Raw genomic sequence first — 22,227 nt, 5'->3', positions numbered from 1 at the left:
GTATTGCAGAGTTCACTGTCGGGTTGCATGACAATGGAGCAATACATCGAATCTTGTGACATGGGGAAGTACAGCAAATTCTGTGAAATATATAAACACTTTACAATATGCTTGAATATTAAAAGATAATAAAACAAAGAATAAAACACATAAAAACATAGAATCTCATAACACTCCGGTTTCTCACACTACTGAAAAACAAGATTAACGCCGCCTGCCTGAGACATTTGAGTGTCTCACTTCTTGATTAAACGAAAAAACAACAGACGGCAGCCTCTGTGAACCGTTTGACTCTCTGTACAAAGTCTCTTTGTCATCTTTAGCTTGAGCTGAGCTAAACTGAGTAGACGGGAGAGAAAACTGCTCTGTAAAAGAACAGTGTTACCCGTTTTATCCTGATTATCTTGTTTCATAATCATTTAAACCCAAACTCTAAATCTCACAGCTCCAACATAAATGAACAAAAAATAAATAAGTGATGCAGGGACAGCCGTCAGGTTTCAAATGTCTTTATATTTCAGTAAAATCTACTTTAATACACTTTGAAACAAGAGTACAACAAAATAGAATATACTTCAAATGTTGAATATACAAACAGTTCAGTCTGAACACAAACTTCTCTCTCTCTCTTCTTCTTCCCTCTTTTTAGATTAAAAAAAATGAAATGCAGGAGCCTCGTTTTAAGCTGGAAGTAAAGTGACCTGGGATCCACAGTGAGCCATCTTTGCATAAGCTTGAGAAAAACTTGATTCATTTCTTTCTTGATTTTACAGACATTCCTATTTTCAGATGTGGCAGCATGCATCGGCTCAGAGTCGTGTTTTTTGCATGCAGCCTGACTGCAGGGTCACAAAAATGAATGTTCCAAAATTACCAAGTAAAAGGAGCAGCCAAGATCCTTTCTAGCCACATCCTCAGATGTGCTGTGAGCAGTCTGGCCTGTTAGATTCAACCTGTGTGAGCGTTAAAACAGGCAAATGGAGGCAGAAGAACCAGTAGAAAGAAAAATTAGTTCCCCTAGTTTCAATAATACTGTGCTTGGTACAAGGTATCAAAACACAAAGAAAAAAACAAAACAAACAACAGCTTACCGTTCAGACATCACATGAAGAAGAAAATTAAAATCTAAGGCTGTTCTGTTAACATTAGCTCCGTAAACTGTATAGCAGATATATTTATATTTATGTACATACATGACCGTGTTCTGTCTGATATCGCTCCTCGTGGGAACTCCTCTTCCTCTCACTCTCATAGCACCACCTACACTTGATCGGCACAGTGATATCATAATAATAATAAAAAAAATTGCTGGTTTTAACGTTCGTCTCTATAAAAGCTGCATTACACCCCAAACCCGTCCTCCATGTCCTCTTAAATGTGACGGTTCACATTTTGCTTTTTAATTATTTGCTTTAATTTGTGTTTGTAGTGTTTCGCTTTTTTCCCAGATTTCGAGTCAGTGACGGTGAAACATTTCCAAAGCATAAACTGTAGTGATCAAAAGTTGGTCCCTTTTCCTTTTCCCAACACATCCCTTTCCTTCAAGTCTGTTTTCCTATGTCGGAGAGGTTTCTGTACGGCTCTGAGACAGACATGATTAGTTCTAGGCAGCAACATGGAAGATGTGAAGACGGGCTCGGAAAGAAAAGACACACAAAAAAAAGGGAAAAGGGACTTCTGGGCATCTTTAAAGTCTCACAGACTGCTGCTGGTTATTACGAAGTAAAGTAGAAATGACTTCAGAAATGTACAAACGAGCATGCTCTGGCAGAGGAGACACAGACGCATTTCAACACTCGGGCTCTTCTGTCTTCATCGTCACGTCGGCCGAGTCCGTCAGCTCCGATTTGACGCTCTGGGCCATTTTTGGGTTTGCCTGATTCTGCTGGATCGGCACTGGCACCTGCACGGCCTGTACCTGGACGCCGGCGGCCTTCAGCTTCTCCACTGCTCCGCCTCGTATGACCAGCTCCGAGCCATTGATGACACCGCTAATGATACGAGGCTGCGCTGCCACCGCCTGGTTGGCCGCGGACACCGTCACAACGCCCGCCCCGCTGCCCGGCTGCGAAACCACCAGAGTCTGTTGCTGCGCCTGTGTCGGCACGGTGAGTCTCATCACTTGCGTTCCTGGCGCGACGTTGACGGGCGCGAGGGCGCGGACAGTCAGGGGGCTCCCGAGGAGGCTGATGCCCGCCGGCGAGGCCCCGACACCGGGCTTGTTTGTGCCCGTGGAGGTCTGGATCTGACACTGAGCCAGCTGGTGGGCTGGGATGGTGATGATCTTGGCGAGCTGGACAGTGATCTTGTCTCCGTTCTCCGCAGTGGCCGGCACCATGGTGGGGATGGTCTGGATCACAACCTGATGAAAAATAAAAACCCATCATCATTTTCAGTGCTGCGCAGTGACTTAACCGTTTCATCACCAAAACAAACGTAATTACTCAGAGTTATAAACACATTTCTAAACTTTGTTTTGCATCATTACACAAACAGTTTTCCAGCTTAGAAGGATTTTTGCTTTTGCACACCTTCTGCTGGGAGTTGGTGTTTCTGGCAGCGGCGCCGATAGCCGAGGTGTTGGTGAGCAGAGTGGTTTGGCCGGCTGCTGCTGTTGTTCCCGCCGGCTGCTGCACTGCGACTGTGGAGATCTTCTGACCCAGCGATGTTGTCATGACTACAGGCACCTGCATAGCCACCCGCACCGTCCTGCAGGAGAGACAAAGAGTCAGAAGGGTAAAGATCCGCAGGAGCAAAGACGCCACATAGTGAGCATCTGTGTGCAGGGGCCTCACCTCGGCCCTGTGGCGTTCGGGATGATCGCCGCGTGGGACTGCTGCTTCTGGCTCCCGTCCGACGCCGCTGAGACCGTCACTATTCTTCCTGCCGTCAGCGCTCCTCCTGCTGCTGGCTTGCTGCTTGTGGCAACTGGAGTGTGGACGATGTTGGTTTTGTTAGCGCCCCGCAAGATGTTGGGCTTCTTGGAAGACGACAGCTCGGTGGCGTGGAGCAGCATGTCTGACGGCGGCGGCACACGCTCGTAGGACGCCGCTGTGTCTGAGCCGAGCAGGTCCTCTGGGGCAGGAATCTCCGCCTTATCGTCGTCGATGATGACAATGTTTTTGGGCATCTCTTTGAACTGGTAAACCAGCCGCTGGCCCTCCACCTTGGCGAGGATGCCGCGCTGGTAGTAATATCTGAAGAAAAGACATCAGAACATAAGATGCTGCTTTCAAAGAAAATAAAAATGAAATGTCAGCAGAGGACCAGAAATCAGCCTCTGTGAAGTCCAGCAAGGTAATCCTAAAGAGACCGAGCTATTTTTGTTTATCAAACCTCTACTGTTGCCTTTATCGTTGCCAAATTGTTTGTGTTTATTGGATCATAAAGATGTAAAATACTTTGTTTCTTTCAAAAATGTAACACATCAGATTATAATCACAAATAGGGACAGTCTACCTGAGTGCCCGCCCCATCGTCTCATAGTTCATGTCTGGCTTGTTCTTGTGCTTGCCCCACAGCTTGGACACGGCCTTCGAGTCAACCAGCTTGAAGATGCCCTTCTCCCTCTGGGTCCACTTTATGTATCTGGGACAGGTGTTTTTGTCCTGGAGGAGGTCCAGCAGGAACTCCCAAAGGTAGGTGGTGCTCCCTGCTGGAAATCAAAGATAATTAACATCTGTACTGTACATCTGTGTTTATGCAGCGCTGCTGGACTGCTCTGTAAAAATGCTCCACAATTATTCCTCAAATGAGGAAACCAAAACATGAAACTCAGTCATCACTAAAGAATGTTGAGGTTTTCTCAGTAACATGACTCAGTCTTCGCCTGGCTGTACAAAGCATTCTGAGGCGACTGCTGCTGAGAGTTAAACACTGAGCACTGTATAAATAAAACTGAACTAAAGTGTATTTCATGAAGGAGACCATGAAGGAGAAAAGCTAACTGAAAGGTCATGTTAATATTTAAGGCATGTTGACCGATTCATGAAATAAAAGTGCGAGTTGCCGACAGCTGCAGGCACAGTGACTTTCTGCCTCTATGTTAACCAGAAAGCAGCATTTTTATTGTGTGGAAGAGCTAAAATGCTTGTTTATCATTAATTCACAGAAACTGTGTATTTAATATCACACTGCCTTTTTCTTAGGCCAAGATGCTGCACTGTGCAGGAGTCCTGTTTTCTTATTCCTTCTGTTTGGTGAGCATAAAAGGTATTTAAATCTGCTCCAGTGTCCGAGACTTTGGAGAACAGTGGTTTCCTTGATTATTGCTGTCAAAGTGTTAAATAAAGCATATATGACTTCGATCACAAATGTGAGTGAAATGAGTGAATCCAGCAGTTTTCCATGCCACAGCTGCTTTATTTCAGTAAAATTAAAATGCTTCCTTTAATGTGAAAATACTGATTGCAAGAAAAAAGTTCCCAGTCAAAGTTGGCTTTAAACGTGAACTCATAAAAGTGAAAAGTTGAACCCTGAATGTTTCTGCCAGTGGAAGAAAGTTTAGTTACTGCTCAGATACCTTTTCCTTCTCTTGGTTTCTTCTTGATGCCGACGTCCGGTGAGCCGTTGGAAATAGCTGACTGATGCGTCTTTGGCTTCCGTCCGGCTGGGAAGGGAAACATTTGAAAGAAGTCAGTTGTGAGACCGAGGTGTGACCCCCTCCGTAGGATAAATTGACCTTGCTCTTGGATAAAGTCACTGAGTATAATTACAAGATTCTGGTTTTGGATTTGGATTTACAACTTGGCATCAGTGATTCCAGATGTTTTCCATTTAAATCTTGGCTTGAAACACTAAATATTTTCCTTTTTCCAAAGTTTAACAAGCTCCCAGAAAGTTAAGGATATCAAATTAACATTTTGGGCTCTGGCTTCCTCCACATAACAGATAAGTTAACTTCCAGCTCTTTTAAGTCTACCTCGCTTCTTCCTGACTGGCTCGTGGTCGGGTTCTGGCTCCGGATCGTCCATAACCGTGGCCATATCCTCCTCCTCCTCCTCACAACATTCCTCTGTTGATATCTCCACCTCGGTCTCTGTGATCATGTCAGGCCGCATGGCAGCGTGGAGGAAGTCTTGTGTCGCTCCGCTTTGTGGAACAAACGCTTCTGCACAGAGGAATCCAGGAGAGGGGAGGGATGAGCGGTTAGTGTAATAACAATATTCGTGAATTTGTTCACATGGTTGATGAGGATCTACTTGACTGACCAGCAGTTATACTTTAAGAAACTGAGCGTATAAACCTGAGTGGTGGTCCATTAACAGTGTGTCTGTGTGTGTGTTACCTGGGCTGTGGTCTTCTTTGAGGCTGGACGGCGAATCCATGCGTAGCAGAGCCTCTGCAGCCTCAATGGTTTTGTCAGAGCAGTGGACATTGGTGCCGTGAACAGAAGCCTCCACTGCAACACACAGAAGACACGAAAACAGTCAGCAAACATTCGCCTGGACTTTTAGCGGTTAGTGTTTTTCTTCTTTATTAAGCCTGAGATCCCAGCAATCGACTTCTTTTTCATTTGAATGAAAATATTAAGAAAATTTTAATCTAAACAGATGTTAACTTGATGAGTTTTAAATAACTGAGATTGACTTCTAGCATCAGTCTGCAGAGTGAAGAACAGGAGCAATTCTAAAGCAGGGGGTTCTCCTGGACAAAAAATAAATATCTGGCACCCCCTAAAGGAAACCACCAGTATTGCAATACAAGTATTTTGACAACCTATCCATGTACTTAAGAATAAAATAAACTTTTGCTCATAAAATAGTCAAATGAATTAAAAACCCCTTTATAAATGGTGACAGAATAGTGTTTACGAGCATACCTCAGTTTTTACCACAGGCCTGATCACTTGGTCATGCCTGTATCCTTAAAAAGAAACCCACTACGCTCAAGCACAGCACTGTGCAAAAATCTTGAGCCACCCCTTATTTCTTAAAATTCTGCTAGAAAAATGGGAAATAGGTGTAACATGTATGTGCAAAAATACACGGAAATACAGTTTATAAGAAGCAAAAACAGAGTCTGAACAATTTGTATGAGCTTGACTTGGTATGACCACCTTTACTCTTAACATAGCCTGAACTCTCGAGCAGTTTTCTTGTAATTTCTTTAAACAGTCTTCAGGAATAGTTCTCTAGGCTTGAAGGATATTCAAAGCTCTTCTTCGAATCTTGGCTGCTGTTTGTTCCGTCTTCTGCTAAGATGATCCCACACTGCTTCGAAAACTTTGAGGTCCAGCCTCTGGGGAGGCCAATCCATGACTTTCTATCCAGGTATGCTTTTACTGCATTGGCAGTGTGTTTGGGGTCATTGCTATGCTGACAAATGAAGCTGTCGCCAATCAGGCACTTTTCAGATAGTAGTGCATAGTGCACTAAAATCTGACGGTACTTTTATGAGTTCATAATTTCACCATTTTTGGCTGAAATGAACCTTCAAACCATGACAGTCTCCACTGTGTTTTACAGATTGCCGTAAACACTGTTGTACCTCGCTCCTGAATTACTCCACACACACTTATGATAATTTATGCTGATTTTTCATTCCATATTTCTTATGCACATTGCTTTCCAATACTGTTCCTCTGCTGCACATAGTTTTTAGGCCTGTCAAACTGTTCTCTTTTACTTTTTTTCACAGATTCATTTAAAGAAATGTGAAAAATGATGTGTTTCTCCAACAGGTTGCTTGTAATAATGCGTGTAACGACGCAATTTAAAATTTGCTCTAAGCTGTTATGTGTTCGTCCATTGGTTAGGGGACTTCTTTTTTAATGCTTGCCTGATTCATAGTTCAGGGTTGAATACTTCGACAAAACGGTCAGGTACAAGTATTGGACTGAAAATAAGTGAAAAAGCAGCAAATGTCCAAACAAAGACTTTGTAAGACCTTCATTAATGAACTATTGCTCAAAACCACTTAAAGAATTACTAAGTCTTGTAACCAACATGTAAAGAAATAACATGTGACTCAAGACTTATGCACAGTACTTTATTTCCAGTTCACTCCCTACCTGCTGGATCTTTACAGTGTCACAGTACAATACAATACTGCAATATAGTTACATCAAAAAGGTGTATTCCTATCCAGGAAAACCTTGCAAATCTGGACCGTCTTAATCTTGAACAGCACAAATTTTGCACTGGTTTACAGTAATTAATGTGATTAATCAATGTTTTGTTTATGATATATAATTTAAAGTAATTTGAATGAATTACTGAAGGATACTAAGATCAGATCATCATCATGAACTCACACTGTCAGCACAAAGACCGCATACAAAGTAGATTTAATGTTTTAATTTCAGTTCTTTCACCCCATTTATATATGTATGTTTTCCTCTCCATTGTTTTTTTTTTTTTTGCATGTATGATTTCCCCTTTGAAATGTTTTTGTTTATTCACCCTTCCAAACAAATTAAAACTAGAAACATTTGTCACCTGGGTAAACTAAAACCTGCTTACAGGAACAAAAAAATTAAAAAAATCCTGGTGATTTTTCTTTAGTTAAAGGTCTAAACCTCTCTGAGGACCAATTTTTTTTTTACATGAAGGAACAACACCATTTTCCTGCATATGAAGCCCAAACTCACTTCCTGCAAAGCTGGATGTTTAATTCAATATGTTAACGATCAAACTATTGACCCACTCAGACGTGAGCAGCTCTCCTGTTTTATTCAAAAACAGGATCCAGCCGCTGTCAGGGGAACTGTACATGGACCTGTCTGTGGGAGCCCTGAGAAGGCACCCAGGAGCACCTGCTGTCGTTGTCAATCACCGGTGGGAAACTCGAGATCCCATTACACCCTGCCCTATCCATGTTTGGCTATCTTGCTGAGGCAATGGGCACTGTGTCGAGGAGAGAAATAGGCTATATTTAGGCTGTCCCACTCATTCACAAACAAACAGGACACACAGCAGAGGTCCTGTGGCCCGCAGAGTCGCCCTTGAAAGCAAGCAGAGGTGCTGCAGTAAGGCCACCGAAAGGGTTGAGGTCAAACAGCTGCAGATGTGCCTGACCTACATGTCAAAATCTGAATGATCAATGTTATAACTCATCTCTGATTATCCAATAAATTTGCAAAATTGCTCAGTTTATTAGAACAATTATTTAAGTGTGAGTAAAATTAAAATATATAAAGTTAGGAAAATGTGTCATTCACATTTACAGCTCGGTAACGGTGCCAAGAATAGCAGCAAGTCCGACAAAAAGTAGTGCTGCCCGTGATGACTTCCGTGTTTACACTCCTCACCCGTTCCCTCCAGTTCTCCTCGAAGAGGCACACAAATCCTCCTGTCACTCAACACCCGCTTCGCCTCCTATTGGCTGTCGCTCAGCTCAAGAGCCTGCCCCCAGACGCATCTGATTGGACTACTGCTTACGTTCGGAAGCAGCGCGCGCAGTACAGGACTAACGGACGAGTCAATCAAACACACGCCCCGCCCCCTCACATAAACAATGCTTCCGCCATCGAAATATTAGAAAAAAATACTTTGACATTAAGATTAAACAGAGGCGGAAACAAACGCGGCGTTTAAGCCATAAACGCCCGTTAGCCCGAATCAGGAAACGCACAGGTGAAGCGAGTTTGTAGCTCGAAGTCTGAAGCCAACAACAAACGGCTACAAGGAAGAAAGCGCGTGAGCCAGGCCGTCCCACGCGCCTGCACAGCGGCTGCACAGCACGGTAACGGAAACCGTGAAACACACAAACACACACACCAAAACCCGAGACCCAGAGAGTGCCACCGTGAGCCGATCACACATTAATCCACAAACATCACACAGGACGGCGCCTCACTCCCCGGAGCTGCTAATCAAGGATCAGCCCGCAGATTATTCAGGCTAAACTGACCCGAAACCGAAGCCAGCCGCAGTCAAACACAAAAACAAACGACCATAAAAACGATCACAGGGAATATTTAACTGTGCACGCGTCGTTAATGCTGATAAAAATAAACCCACATGTCCTTCCGACTCAGACAGCGTGGCAAAGACGTAGGAAAGACAACATCTCCACACTTCCTGGTTGTGCAGCCGAGCTGCAGACCGTTATTCTACACCACGCCGAGGGCAGAAAAAACTCCTCCCGCGTGCAAAACACCACTCATGCAGGTAACTCTCCACCTGTACACACCACCGCACCCAACTGAAGTTTCCCTTCTTTCTAAACCGGCTCTGATCAAACCGTGTGGCGACGCCATGCAGGTTGCTAACCAAGGTGATCACTTCCTGATTGCCCTCCATTACTTCACCGCACTTCTTCTCAGCGGACGGCGGCGCAGCGGCCGCACTTAAAAACAACAACCGCGCAGCAGCTCAGATCGAAGCCGTGAGTGCGAAAAATTACGTTACCGGCTCTGATGAGTAGATCGAGTTGGTTTGCGTGCCCCTCATGCTGCGAAGTCGCCATGTTTTCCCCCTCGCTGCAGATTCACATTGACTCCTCACTGAATTGTATGGGAAGCTACTAGTTCAGATCACTCCGCCGCTAATGGGAAATCTCTTCGTATTCAACGCGACGCGTCACAGCGCAAGCAAAGGTACCCATCCGCCACCAACACAGGAAATCCTTCCGTCGACCTCCCCTTGTTGCGTAGTGAGTACGTCAAATAAAAGCTGCACCGTTTTTTAAAATAAGCTCACCGTTTTCACATCGCTGAAGCAAACTGACACGGATTTTTACTTTGAGTCTCTTGAAAAAGCATGTCAGTAATAAGATCCAGCACATTTTTTAAAATAATGCTTTAAAGACCTAATAAAATAAAATTAAATAAGTATTATTTTAGTGACCAGTAAAGTTCTGCTACTGAAAATAGGCTGGAATTATTTATTTTTTATACTTTATATAAACATTTGGGCAAATTTTCTCATGTATCTTATTCAGACTTTTTAGGAACCCAATATGATTTTTTTGGAGCTGGACACATCAGCGTCACTTTGTGCTGAACATTGGGGGGGGGGGTCAAGATCTCTGTCAAAATAAATAAATCTGGGTAAATTCTCAGATGATTAAACATGCAACTATTTTGCTGGTAAGAACTGAAATGAGTAAAGAATATCAATAGCCTAATTACGCAAGATAATTCATAATTTTATTGGGGGGTTATATTGGTTGGGTCTGATTATGGGGGGGGGGGGGTCATAACCCCCCTAACCTCCCTGGAAATTACACCCCTGGAGCTGGAAAGTATTTATTGTTGTTTTATTTATTTTGTCATATTACCATTTTATTAACTTAATTTTGACATATAGATACATATTCATGCATGTGCTTACAGGACACGGCACATAATGCCACAGGAGGGCAGAGCATCACTGTTTTTTTCTGTTAATCATACAGTGGATTATTCTGGACTTTGATATTTTGGATGGATCATCTTTTTTTTAAATAAATGACAGCATTTTGTATTGAAATACAATATATACACAAGGGAATGTGGGTTAATAAGAAAGAAACCTGAATTGTGAGGATTAAAATAAAGAACTTATGCAAACTAAATTACGATTGGACACCTTAAAAGAGCTAGTGGAAAAATAAAGAAGATCAAATCTTGCATATGTTTTGACTTAACACCTTATATTCATACAATTATGTTAAAAGTTATTTATTGATGAATGTCAGTGAGCTTAACTGTGATTCAGTGGTTTCTGAGACGACAAAGAGAAAAATAAACTACCTGATGATGATGCTACACATGAAGCATATAGTATAAAGTATTCACCTGATAGAAAAACCCTGTATGTCTGAATTGATTAGGTATCTTTCTCATCTTGTACTAACTTCAAAGCCTGATTTCAAGCGTGGAGCTCCAGGCCTGTCCAAAAAGGTCAGTGTGCCCCTTCAGCTGAGTCTTACTGACATACTGTTAGTTCAGAATCTCTGCACACCTGAACGAGTGACAGGTTTGTCAGAGGAAAAGTTCCAGTAAACAATTATGGTCTGATTGACCTTCATCGGGTACAAAGGAAAATATTCACACATACAAACAGAAATGTTTTTCTGGCGGTAGTATAGGGGCACAGTTCCTGCTTCTTTGAAGTTATTTAAACATTATTCTGAATTTAATCTTGAGCAGTTCATGTAGTAAATTGTGTTCAAGTAACTAAATAAATGAGTGAAAAACATTTGCCCTATATTTGTGTTATTAATTAATTCACATTGTTTGGAGGTTAACAACTACGCATTCTTCTTCTTTTGACTTGTGCAGATATAGGTAATGATGTAAATTATTTTTATAAAAGAAAAGTTCAGAGGTTGTGTGGATGACCAGTATTATCATCTCATTAATGACAAAGTGTTTGATTTAAGCTTTTTCAGTTAATCAAAATGTGGCTATTTACACGTGTGTGTATGCAATTTAATAAATCTATTATCTATGTGGGAGTTCATTTTAAATCACGTACTTTACAACTTAAGTAAAATTGAGACATGGAGTTTGGTAAAGAAAAGGTTAAATACTCACACATGAACTACTGCACTAACAGCTAGTGTGGTAGGACGACACTTACGCAAGTCAGGCTTTGGAAAGTATTTATGTCTCTTTGGGATTAAAAATAAATCATTTAAAAGCTGACACGGCTAATTTTAAAGCACGATCTCACTGAAAAACTGCAAAACAAATGGAAATGTGTTGAGGATATTCTGCGCTCCGTCAGTGACCCCCAAACCAAGTGTGCGGTGAGTTCATTAATCCACTTCTACACCTTGAGGAAATGCCTTTCCTGTTTTGTGCACTTGGTAATCTAACCCTTTAAAGTCTGAGCCGTGAAATAATTGCAAGAAAACCTTCTGAGCAAATGAAGGGAAAAAAAAGAAAGAAATAATAATTTGCATATATGAGTTTACTACATCATCAGATTTACTACATCAGGTATTTTTTGTGTAGCTAGTAAAAGTTGTCCAGGTTTATTAATTATATCAGACTGCCTCTTACACGTCTTCAGTGCATCATCTTAAACGTGAACTCAACAGGTTTCTTACTGAGAGCCTCCATTCTGTGGACTGTGTCTTTTTTTCCACATAACACACACACAAAAAAGTGTGTTCACGCATGTAACTGCATCTTGAAACAAATATGAGCAGAGGGACAGACTTTTACTAATAAAATTATTATGATAAATTATTCTTATTATTAAATTATTCTTCTAAAGTATTCTATTTTTAAAATACACTTTTTCTATCATCTTTAATAGAGACGCACAGATCGACTGACTAAGGACCAGAATCAAAATTTCCAATGCTCGGGGAGGTCAGTCTCACATATGTCCAGTTATGAGCTGGTCTATTTCATGCACGCACGACATGTGCACAGCGGCACACACACACGCGCACAAACACACACTGATATCTTGTTGGTATGAAAGCTTTTCACTGTAAGTGAAGACACAAAGTTTGTTTAAGTAAACTGTGAGGGGACTGTCTGAAACAACTGTTTGAAACAACAAACACTTAAACCTCCTTCAGTCAGCTGAACATGGACATTTTACAGAAGCTAAGAAAGGCAAAGTGGCTAACGCTAAAGCTATCCACAGTTCAGATCCAGCCACAAGCCAGCGGCCTCGATACGAGCATGGAGCAGGCCAAAGCTTTCACAAGGAAAATTATGGAGATGAGTGAAAAAGAGAAAAAGGACAGATGGTGAATTTATAAACTCGCTGGAAACATACTTGTGTTATATAAATCTGCTGCCCCTGCTTTTGTTTGGTAAGGTAAAATGTGTCAGGTAAAGGTGCGTGTACTCATTTTCAGTTGATTATTTGTTCCACTTTATTTTGAGGTGTTTAAGTGAGAGAAGATCCTAAAACTTAGCAACTTTTTCTTATGATCAAAACTATTATATTTCACTGAAGAAAAGTTGATTTTTGTTGAGAATTTTAATTACATGCTGCAAATTAAAGTTTTTAGAAAGAAAATTAAAATCTATGCATCTCTGATCTTTAAATATGTTCCAAATTACTGAAAACAGCAGGTATCACAAATATGGTAAAAACTAATTATTAGCCAGTAAATACCGGATAAAACCTCATAAAACAGAAAATTCAACAACACAACAACACCCACAAGGTGGCAGTGCACTCCCAGTGTGCTGACTCCCATCACCATAGAAGTGCTGGGAGTTGAATAGTGACAGAAACAAAGGAAGCCCTGCTGTAATCACAGGAATCACTAAAGTGATGTCCACGTATTTTTCATTAGGTTTTATGACAGAGTAAGGCCTGAATGCACCGAGTAACTTTTAAATAGTTTAAATATATTTTAAAGATTCAGAGCTCTAATTTGCACCTCTAAATATATTAAAAGAATGAATTCACACGCTTACCAATTTTCTGCAGTTTTACTCTCTTGCTTTATCTGTAGCACGAGTGTTGATTTCTGACTTCTTAAAAATATTCTTTATTGATCTTTATCACCCGTATTACTGATTTGATTAGTTGGTCAGTTTTGTGCTAACGAAGAGTGAAACGATGGATGAAACACCGCCTGAAGCAGAAAGCCTGAGTTAACAGAAAGTTGATACTCACCATCATAATATTAGTCATCTCTGACCGAGGTTTAAGGATTTACTCATCCAGCTAACACAAAGAAAGCCTGGCTATGTTGAACTTGCACTGCATTAAAGTCCAGCAGTTCTTTTCTTTTTTAAGCACAGCACAGATGTTGCTCAGTTATTTAGTTGGTGTCCTTTGTTAAGCTGACGGGTAGAGTTCAGTGTTATCGAGGTTCTTGTAACTGGCTGGGCCTCTTTAATCTCATGTTTGTATGTTTCTCCTCACACTGCTGTTCTGTATCTTTGGGCAGGACGGTCTGCTGTGGGTCTTTTTTTTAAATACTTGCAGTTTTAAAAATCATTCTGATTGCTTTCAGGCAATAAAATAAGCTCTCCAAAAAATCTGATTTTATGCTGGTTTTAACTGGAAAAACTATTCAAAATCTGATTGATGCAATAACATAACAAAGATCGTGGCACACTTTTAGTAACACAAAACATTTTTGCCTCACCTGGGTCCCGATCTGTCTCCACTTCCTGTTCATTTCCCACTTCCTGCATGATATAGGCCTCATCACCATACAACAAGACTTGGGCTGAGTAATTCTGCCCCTCAGCCAGGCTGGCACTAGGAATCTCTTCCACTATGACTGCTGGGTAGTCCTCAGCCTCCTCCCTTTCCTCTTCATAGGCCTCCTCGGCTTCACACTCACCCTCCACCTCTCCTTCCAGCTCCAAGTCCACCTCACACTCTCCCTCCTCCTGGAGAAAGTTGTCGAGGAGAATAAAGAAAAGAGAAACTGTTACAAAAAGATTTTTCTAACTGAAAGAGTAAGATAGAAATGAGTTTGTGTCTGCCGCACCTGCTCAGGGTCCTCTTCAGCTGTGACATACTCCACCACTGTCCCACCAGTGTCAACCAGCACCACTGAGGTCATGACTCATGCTCGTCTGCAATTTGCCACAGCTGCTCTGCCTGGTGGGCTGGAAAAAAATAGAAGCGGCAACAAAAACAAAAACTCCGTTAATACAAAAAGTCCACACACCAGTCTCACTAAAAAGCTCCCAAAGCTGTGAAAATCAGAGTACAAATCATTACAAAACAGAAGTAAACTGGCCAGCTCCTTGCTACACCTTCCTCCTTTGTCCAAACTACAGGCCAAGATCTCATTAAAGGGAGCAATCTCATCTCGCTCATCTCCACCCTTCTGGCTTTAGCCTACAGGAAGTGCCTTTCTGCTGTAACAGGAAGAAATGCGCTGACAACAAGCCAAATCCATCCCCTGAAACACATGCACAGTGTCCAGTGGAAGATCAAGACAAGGTGGAACCACAGGGCCCTCACTTTCCCGTCAGAGCTGCTCTGCTGGGCCAAAACATATACAAACATGAACACAACAGCAGGAAGTCATTTAAATCTTTAACTGCCCACTGTTTAAAGGGTTGGTGTGGTCTCATGTTGTCAAATGGAAAGTAAGGAAAGAAAGGTACTTCAAACAGAAAAGAAAAGAAAAAACGCAACTCAACTTCTCAGTAAAACTAAAAGCATCAAAGTATCTCACCTCCAACCCTCCCTAAAACAGTCATAGTTCACCAAGTATAGACACTGAAACCCCGTCAAACTTCCTCCATGTACTTGAAAGGGGTTTAACTCTAAATACACTAAAAAGTGTAAGAAGTGAATTAAACAGTGCTTTCATATGCTCTGCAGTGCAAGCATTACTATGTCTGGCTAACTAACTATGTCTGGGTAACAGTAGTAACCAACCCGCAGGGCTTTTACACTGTGTCTGCAACTGCATGTGCAGGACTAGTATATCCACTGTGTGGAGAGCAGTCCTTAAGGTGGACGTATTATGGTTTTCCTTGTTTTTTAACGTGATATAAACTGTTACAATACTTGATGCTCATAACACAAACGAAAATCTCTTCTGAGGCGAGCTCGACTCATGGCAGCTGATAGTTGTTGCAACTCAGAAAAAGAAAAGAAGTCACCACTTCATCTCTGGAATATTAACAGATGTTGAAATAGGAAACAAAGCACTTGAAGCGGTTTCCTTAAATGTTTCTGCAGTAATCTCCCTGTGTGCTAGGAACCTCTGAGCTTCTGCACCCATATGTCATTGACATGCTGGCAGATAGTGGCACAGTCATGCCTCTAGTCATGAGCAGTCGGTCACGATGCCTCACTTGTTGTAAGAATGACAACAGTGAGCATCAGCTGCCTGCCAGTCTTTAAACTCCTCTAAATGCTCACTCTCACTCACTTTTTTCTACTCTTGGATCTGTATAATGTCAAAAAGGAGGAATATTTTTGTTATGATCATTTCAGCACATAGCTCTAAGCCCCACCCAACTGTTGGTTAAACGTTCTGTTTACAGGGGACAGCCAATCAGAAAGAAAGAAAGGGTGGAGAAGAGCTAAAAATGCTTCATGTTTCAGATACAGGATGAACTGAAGGTATTATTTTGAACTGAATAAAAATATAGAGCATAATAAACATAATAGGTCCCCCATTAAATGCCACTAAAACAGAGTGTTGGTTAATATTCTGGCCGTAATTGGCTAGGGGTTGTTTATCCTCCAGTTATTCCACCCAAACTCACTACACAAACAGCCTGTCATCACACGTTCAGTCTCATGCACATAGCCATCGAGTGCATTTTAAAACAAGCCACGTAGCTGGTAGTTAGGATGCTAAAACTTGGTTTTGTAATCTTAAAAACTTTCAGATGTAAGTAAGTATGCATTTCAATACATGTTTACTAATGTTCTGTGCAAGAAAGGAAAGCCAGCATGGACAGGATTTTAAAATAAATATAGGATTTTAATGCAAATATAGCTTATTGCGGATATATTTTATACAAAAAGGTTTGTCTGAAGCATGCACTACACTCTATTTTCAATATCAAAGAGGACACAAACTGAGCAGGTCATTAAGTACAATACACAAGACATGGGATTCATGCATGGACCAGGGCTTTTTGCGCCATAAAAGGCTGATTGGGTATTGTCGTCACCCTGATGGGCAGGTGGGCACACAGCCTGGACACCCAAGTTTGTGAATCCGAGAATGAAGCGATTCATACCATAGGGGCATCTACTAAGAGGCTGAGGGGTACCACTGGCCACTGCTAGTATTTTATAGTTTTATACCCACTCTGGTGTACCAACCTGACCACAAAACGCCCTCTACAGTGTGTTTCAGGTCACTAGGACATGCTCGGTTACTCTGAGTGCTGTATAATGGATGAGCCATGCTGTGCTGGTGTTCCCTCGGCTACTGAAACCAGAATGCTATCAGCTCAGATAGAAGTCCTCTGCTCAATTATTCAGCATCATATGGCAGACACTAATTGGGAGAGCTGTAAGGGCTACGTTATCCTCACAAACATGTTTAGCAATCATGTGACCCCTCTCAAAGAAGGACATTTAGTGTAGAGCCTCCAGAAATCAAGACACCGCAGGTTTCCATTCTGATGTTAAAAATCAGAAAGTACAGATGAGTAAACCTTCCTTTACTCTCAAGCAATCAGGCTACTTAACAGCTAAAATGATTGGGCGACCCCATTGTATTCTATACTGGAATACTTTTTAATGGCTTTTTGGCGTTATCATAACTGTTTGCTTTATCTGTAATAAAATCATAAAATTTCCAGTGCACTTAAAACGAGACGTTAGAGACACTGTACCTTTTCAGGTTTGAGGTTTCATGCCTCCTGCTCTCTGACACAGAAACAGGGTAACCAAATATAGGTGTGTGTGTGCGCGCTTCTCTGTGTTTCATTACTCCGCTCAAACTGTCAGACGTTATTATGCAAGCTCATGGAGAAGTCAGCGATTGTGACACACAGGGTTTTTGTAAACTAAGTTATCTCGCTCTGTCCATCAGAAAGCGACTGAGTGTCAAAGTACAGACTCCTGCGTGTGGCAAGTGTACTGTAGGTTTTCACTAATATGACAACACAGATCAGCAAAAACCCTTTCACCTACTCAACTAAACAATCAGCAGTGGTATTGAATACGTAGGTTGCAGGGCCAGTTCCACAGTGGGTTAATTACATGCACACACACACACACACAAAAGAGATCTGCTAAGAGCCGGCTCTATCAGGCCGGTTGCACTGATTCAAACAAGTATTACAGGAGCTGCCACACGACACGTGGCTGTCTTTCACTTCTCAGCTCAAACATAAATGAGTAAAAAGCTAAAAATCGTAACGTCTCCACAAAACTGAACAGTCATTTTAAGTCAAAAGCAGCCAGTGCAATCTTTTCATTCTTACAGTTAACAGTTAGTCATGCTGGTATTCCAGGAATGGAAAATCTTTGCGCCGGTCTGCATTTCCTCTGCATGTGTGCGAAACCCACCTTTAACTTCATAACCGATTGCCAGGATGAGAGCAGAGTAGCAGCTAAATTTAATTACAAATGTTGTTCTGGATTCACAGTAAGCGAAGTCTCCAGATTTTGTGAGGTTAAGCAGCCATTGTGACATCAGGTAAGCCATCCCACCACCACCACCACCACCACCCAATCTCAACGAACTAAAAAGAAAACTAGAATAAACTTGCCTCGCCGCAGAGCCGATGCGAAATGCTGCGTTGCATCTTTACTGAAATCCAAAAAGAGAATCGAGGACAGTGAAAGAAGGATGTGATGTTTTCTTGCTGTAGAAATGAGAAAGCAACAGAACTTATTCTGAATCTTTCTGCGTCTCTCAAAATGTGTCTGTCTTCTTCTCTGTCCTGACATCCATCCACCCGACCGGCACTCTCCTCTCCCTGTGTGCATGCTCGTTTTCTGCCTGCTCCCTGGGTGGAAGGAACCTCTCAGAGCGACTCAGCACTTCTCAGACCCTGCCCTGAGCTCACATCACATGACAAGGGTGGAACGAACACACACACACACACACACACACACAGTCACATGATCTCTCAACAACAGCCCTTTTGTTCCAAGTAACTGGGGCTGCTGGTCACGATACAACGCCATGCCTTGTGCCCTGCCCTGCTGGCCTTCGCCAAACACACACAGATGACAGAACAAGCACATACACACCAAGTATGACCTCAGGATTTACTTGACACCCACCCGACTCCATTCATACAGGCACACAAAAGAAAAATATACTCCGCTCATATAAAGTATTAAACAGCCATTAAGTTACTGATTATATATTTAATGTTTAGTTTGCTTTACAATACACAAGCCAGCACCGCCAAAATGGTGCGAAGTAAATCAGCTACGCTGAATCTTTAACTTCTGGATGTCAGTTATTCAAATAGTCAGTTTGTGAATTGATGGTGGAGAGTTTAAGTGCCACGCTTCACGGGGGAAAAGCCATTAACAGCCGAGTCCTTGGTCGACCTCTGCTGCATATGAAGTATCTGATATCTCCGTGTTGGTGTTATTCTACCAGATCATAATGCAGTTCCAGGACTATTGTTCATATCATTATCAACATGGAAGATAAGAGACGGACGTAGACATTATGATATCGCCTACTAGTTCTGGAGGCTGCATTTTGAAGCTTGACCGTAATTTATCATGTCAAACTCTAACATGCAGGTGCAATGCACACACACATTCTAGTTAATTATTTGCCAACTAAAAAGAACTAAAGACAAACTTCTCGGATGATCTATACGTCACATCAAACTATAATATCAGTCAGACAATCCATTAAAAACACTCCAAAAGTCTCCAACCTGCACAAACTGACTCAATGTAGTGAATGAAGCTCAATAAAAAAAAATAACACATAAAAACGGATAAAAAATAAATAGATAATTCATCTGTATTTCTGACAGACTAATCAAATATTTAATTCAAGTTTAACTTGTTTCAACTTTCATTTTAAAACTACTTAAAACTGCCTTTTATAAATGTTAGAAGGATTGAATGACACGATTATTACAGAGATATTTATCACAATACAATTTATAAATGAGATGGAATTAGCAGTTTAGAAATGCATTGTTTATTTGTATCCTCTGTGCAAATAGAATAATGCATGTGATTCAGAAAACTCATCATTTACAAATATGGTTTGAACAATTATAAGAACATAATAACTGAGATAAAAATTATTTTGCTTTGTTCCTTTTATACTGTTGATCTTTTGTTTCTTTAGGCTGAAGCATTTTCACTCTTCTCTGAAACCCCAAATTCACTCCCCCTACAGGCTGTTGGAGATTCAGATGAAGTAAAATGACTTCATCTCTTTTGAAACACTTTGGTTTCATGTGTAGTAAGGAGCAAGAGCACAAGTGTATGATGTCCCCAAAATCAAGTTATAACATTAAATAATAATGGGCATAATTTTGGCCACAGTCACACAACAAGTGCAACCTTTTGTGATTTAAACTTGCACACCTCTCTTGTATCCCATTATACATCATCTTCTGTGGCAACCAACCCTTTGTATTCCAGGGTCCATGTTTGCAGTGGAGAACATCTGTGGAACCTTCAGACCACACAGTTCAACTGTTGACTCAAACTGCAGGATACGCTGTCTGGTTAATGATGAACGAGCACAAAGAGTGGACACTCCCAGCCTGTAGCATTTAAATAGGTCCTTTGCCCCCACACAATCAAACTGTAAATACCTCCACACACCAACGCACACAGCTGCGAGAAAGAGGGTGAATTCTTTGGAAATACTAATGTAATAATTACCCATACAAATGATCTCAGATCATTTCAGGAGCTCTAAGAACAGTCGGGATATGTTTAACCTTTCACAGGTTATTCCTCAGAGTCTCAGATAGATTAAGATCAGGACGTTAGGCTGATGCATGCACCAGCAGGGGGGCACATGCTGGGCCAGAATCAGGCCAGAGATAAATTTAAAATAAATAAATAAATCCATTTATCCACTCGTTCACTCACAAGGCAGAACCCCAAAACCATGATGCTACCTCCACCATGCTTCACAACTGCAATAAGGTTTTAGTGTTGGTTTCATTTTTGTCCCACCTGTCCAAGAACTGTTGCAGAAGAACGAGGTGCGACACAGATTTAAGAAAATCTGCAACATGTATTTATTATTATTATATTTATTTTATGTTATCGTATTTATTTATTTAAGTCTTGTAAAGCAATGCACCCCACCCCCCTGCCACTGTTGTGTCATTTCATTTCCTATTCAGGATATTTGTAGGGCCTACATAAAATAAATAAATTAACAACATTGATGGCAAAATGCATTACAGCGTGTAGAGAAAATCTTTCAGTTGTCAGCTAATCACATTTTCTAACAGGAAATGAGGCAAAAAAAAAGAATAAATACATGAGCAACAATGACCTACTTGTGACCACAACACCTGTTACAACATCATAATGCAAATCTGCCTCTTAACCCGCACACTCACCTGTGTTGACACTATTCTAAGTTTGCTCAATGTGGCACCTCTGACGCATAAAAAGCAGTGGAGTCAGATCCAAGATTATAGTTTATATGTTACATGCATGTAGTAGTTACCAGATCCCAACAAACTAAATGTGGAAAAAATTACTGATGTCAAAGGTGTTAATAACTTTAAAAACAAACAGCTGCTGTATTTTGTATTATTGTCTGATGCCTTTCCGAAAGCAAATTAAAACCTCATAAAGACAACATGTTGGTGTGTAGATCTATAAAAGTTATAGATATACTGCATTTTATTTTTATCCAACTTTTACAGCTTCTCATACATATAAATGGATGCTGAAGTCGGGGTTTTTTTTTACGTTGGTGTCTTACAATTATTCTCTGATTGTAACACAATAACTTAAACATGTCAACTGGACTAAGGCTGAAGGTGCTGTGCAGTCCCACACAAACTGGGACACCTGCTAACCCTAACCTGTAGTCAAAGACTATGTTGGACATAAAGAGCAGCCCACAGGAGAGAATCTGTTATTGAAATGATACCTCCATGAACTAATAGTCTACTCAACATGTAACGCCCAAATCTCTTTGAGAGCCCCGAGCAGAAACTGAATGTGGAGCATTAACTTTGCTAACGCTAGCTAGCTAAGTTAGCATTGAAAGAAAAGCAAGTAAACAGAGGATAACAACAAACCATGTGGCTAACGCTGCTACAGTCAGCTCACTCACCGTCTAATCCTTCCTTTCAGCTCCTGATCGGCTCACAGGCAGCAGTGTGTGGTTAGCTGGGTGCTAACCCCCTCCTCCTCTGAACCCGCCGCTGCTGTAAACTGTCAGCCCGGAGGAGTCCCGCTGTTAGCGGACACTGCTCGGCTAGCGTTAGCTGGTCGCCTTCATGGTGAGGAGGGGGAGGAGGAGACCTCCCGGAGCCTCTCGGCCGACCAGAATCAAGTCTTCCGCGATTCTGGGGTGTAAATGCGGGTCAGTGAGTGAGCTGCGAAGCGGTCGTTCGAGTCTGCAGAGGCTCATGGAGACTGGCTCGGTCAGTTTACTCTCTGCTTGTTCAGGCAAGTGACACTAGTGACGTCACACCGTATCATAAACAATCCCAGCCCACCAACACATTAAAGAGTCATTCGTTACAGCAGTACACAGTGGGGTTTAAATCAAACAGTCCACACGTGACTGAAGTGCAGACCACATGCTGTTTCCTCTCATGTTTGTTTGTGGATCTCTGCCTTCGGGTTTGTCTTCAGCAAATGAAAAGCATGCTCTGTTTGCATAGAGAACATGAGATCATTACTTGGCCACTGAAGAATATCTGTTTTTTTGTTGCTTTTGCAGTTTGGGTCATTATCCATT

General features: G+C 41.6%; 1 protein-coding gene across 6 annotated transcripts; it reads right to left on the bottom strand.

The window, feature by feature from the left end:
- Positions 1-493: 493 nt before the first annotated feature.
- elf2b (E74-like factor 2b (ets domain transcription factor)) lies at positions 494-21,947 on the bottom strand. Of its 6 annotated transcripts, XM_039613161.1 has the most exons (11): positions 21,595-21,946; positions 18,065-18,105; positions 14,353-14,473; positions 14,002-14,251; positions 5,288-5,401; positions 4,922-5,110; positions 4,523-4,609; positions 3,460-3,655; positions 2,796-3,197; positions 2,532-2,709; positions 494-2,362 (listed from the first exon to the last, which is right to left on the bottom strand). In XM_039613161.1, exons 3-11 carry the CDS (start codon positions 14,425-14,427, stop codon positions 1,790-1,792), a joined length of 2,064 nt encoding a protein of 687 aa, XP_039469095.1. In that variant the 5' UTR covers positions 14,428-14,473; positions 18,065-18,105; positions 21,595-21,946; the 3' UTR covers positions 494-1,789. The 6 variants fall into 6 exon arrangements, with proteins under 6 accessions (XP_039469095.1, XP_031610038.1, XP_031610035.1 ...); XM_031754178.2 differs by lacking the exon at positions 18,065-18,105 and having other exon boundaries at positions 3,460-3,652; positions 21,595-21,947; XM_031754175.2 differs by lacking the exon at positions 18,065-18,105.
- Positions 21,948-22,227: the final 280 nt, after the last annotated feature.

Source organism: Oreochromis aureus, linkage group 6 (genome assembly GCF_013358895.1).
Source record: "Oreochromis aureus strain Israel breed Guangdong linkage group 6, ZZ_aureus, whole genome shotgun sequence".
Taxonomy (NCBI): Eukaryota; Metazoa; Chordata; class Actinopteri; order Cichliformes; family Cichlidae; genus Oreochromis; species Oreochromis aureus.
Note: the sequence above shows the minus strand (reverse complement) of the source record. Positions and strands in the feature narration are given on the sequence as shown.

Bases quoted from the DNA above. Each gene is read 5' to 3' on its own strand.
- elf2b (XM_039613161.1), bottom strand. From the start codon at position 14,427: ATGACCTCAGTGGTGCTGGTTGACACTGGTGGGACAGTGGTGGAGTAT. The intron at 14,252-14,352 runs GTGCGGCAGACA...AACTTTCTCCAG, and splicing joins CTGAAGAGGACCCTGAGCAG to GAGGAGGGAGAGTGTGAGGT. The intron at 2,710-2,795 runs GTGAGGCCCCTG...TCTCTCCTGCAG, and splicing joins CCGAACGCCACAGGGCCGAG to GACGGTGCGGGTGGCTATGC.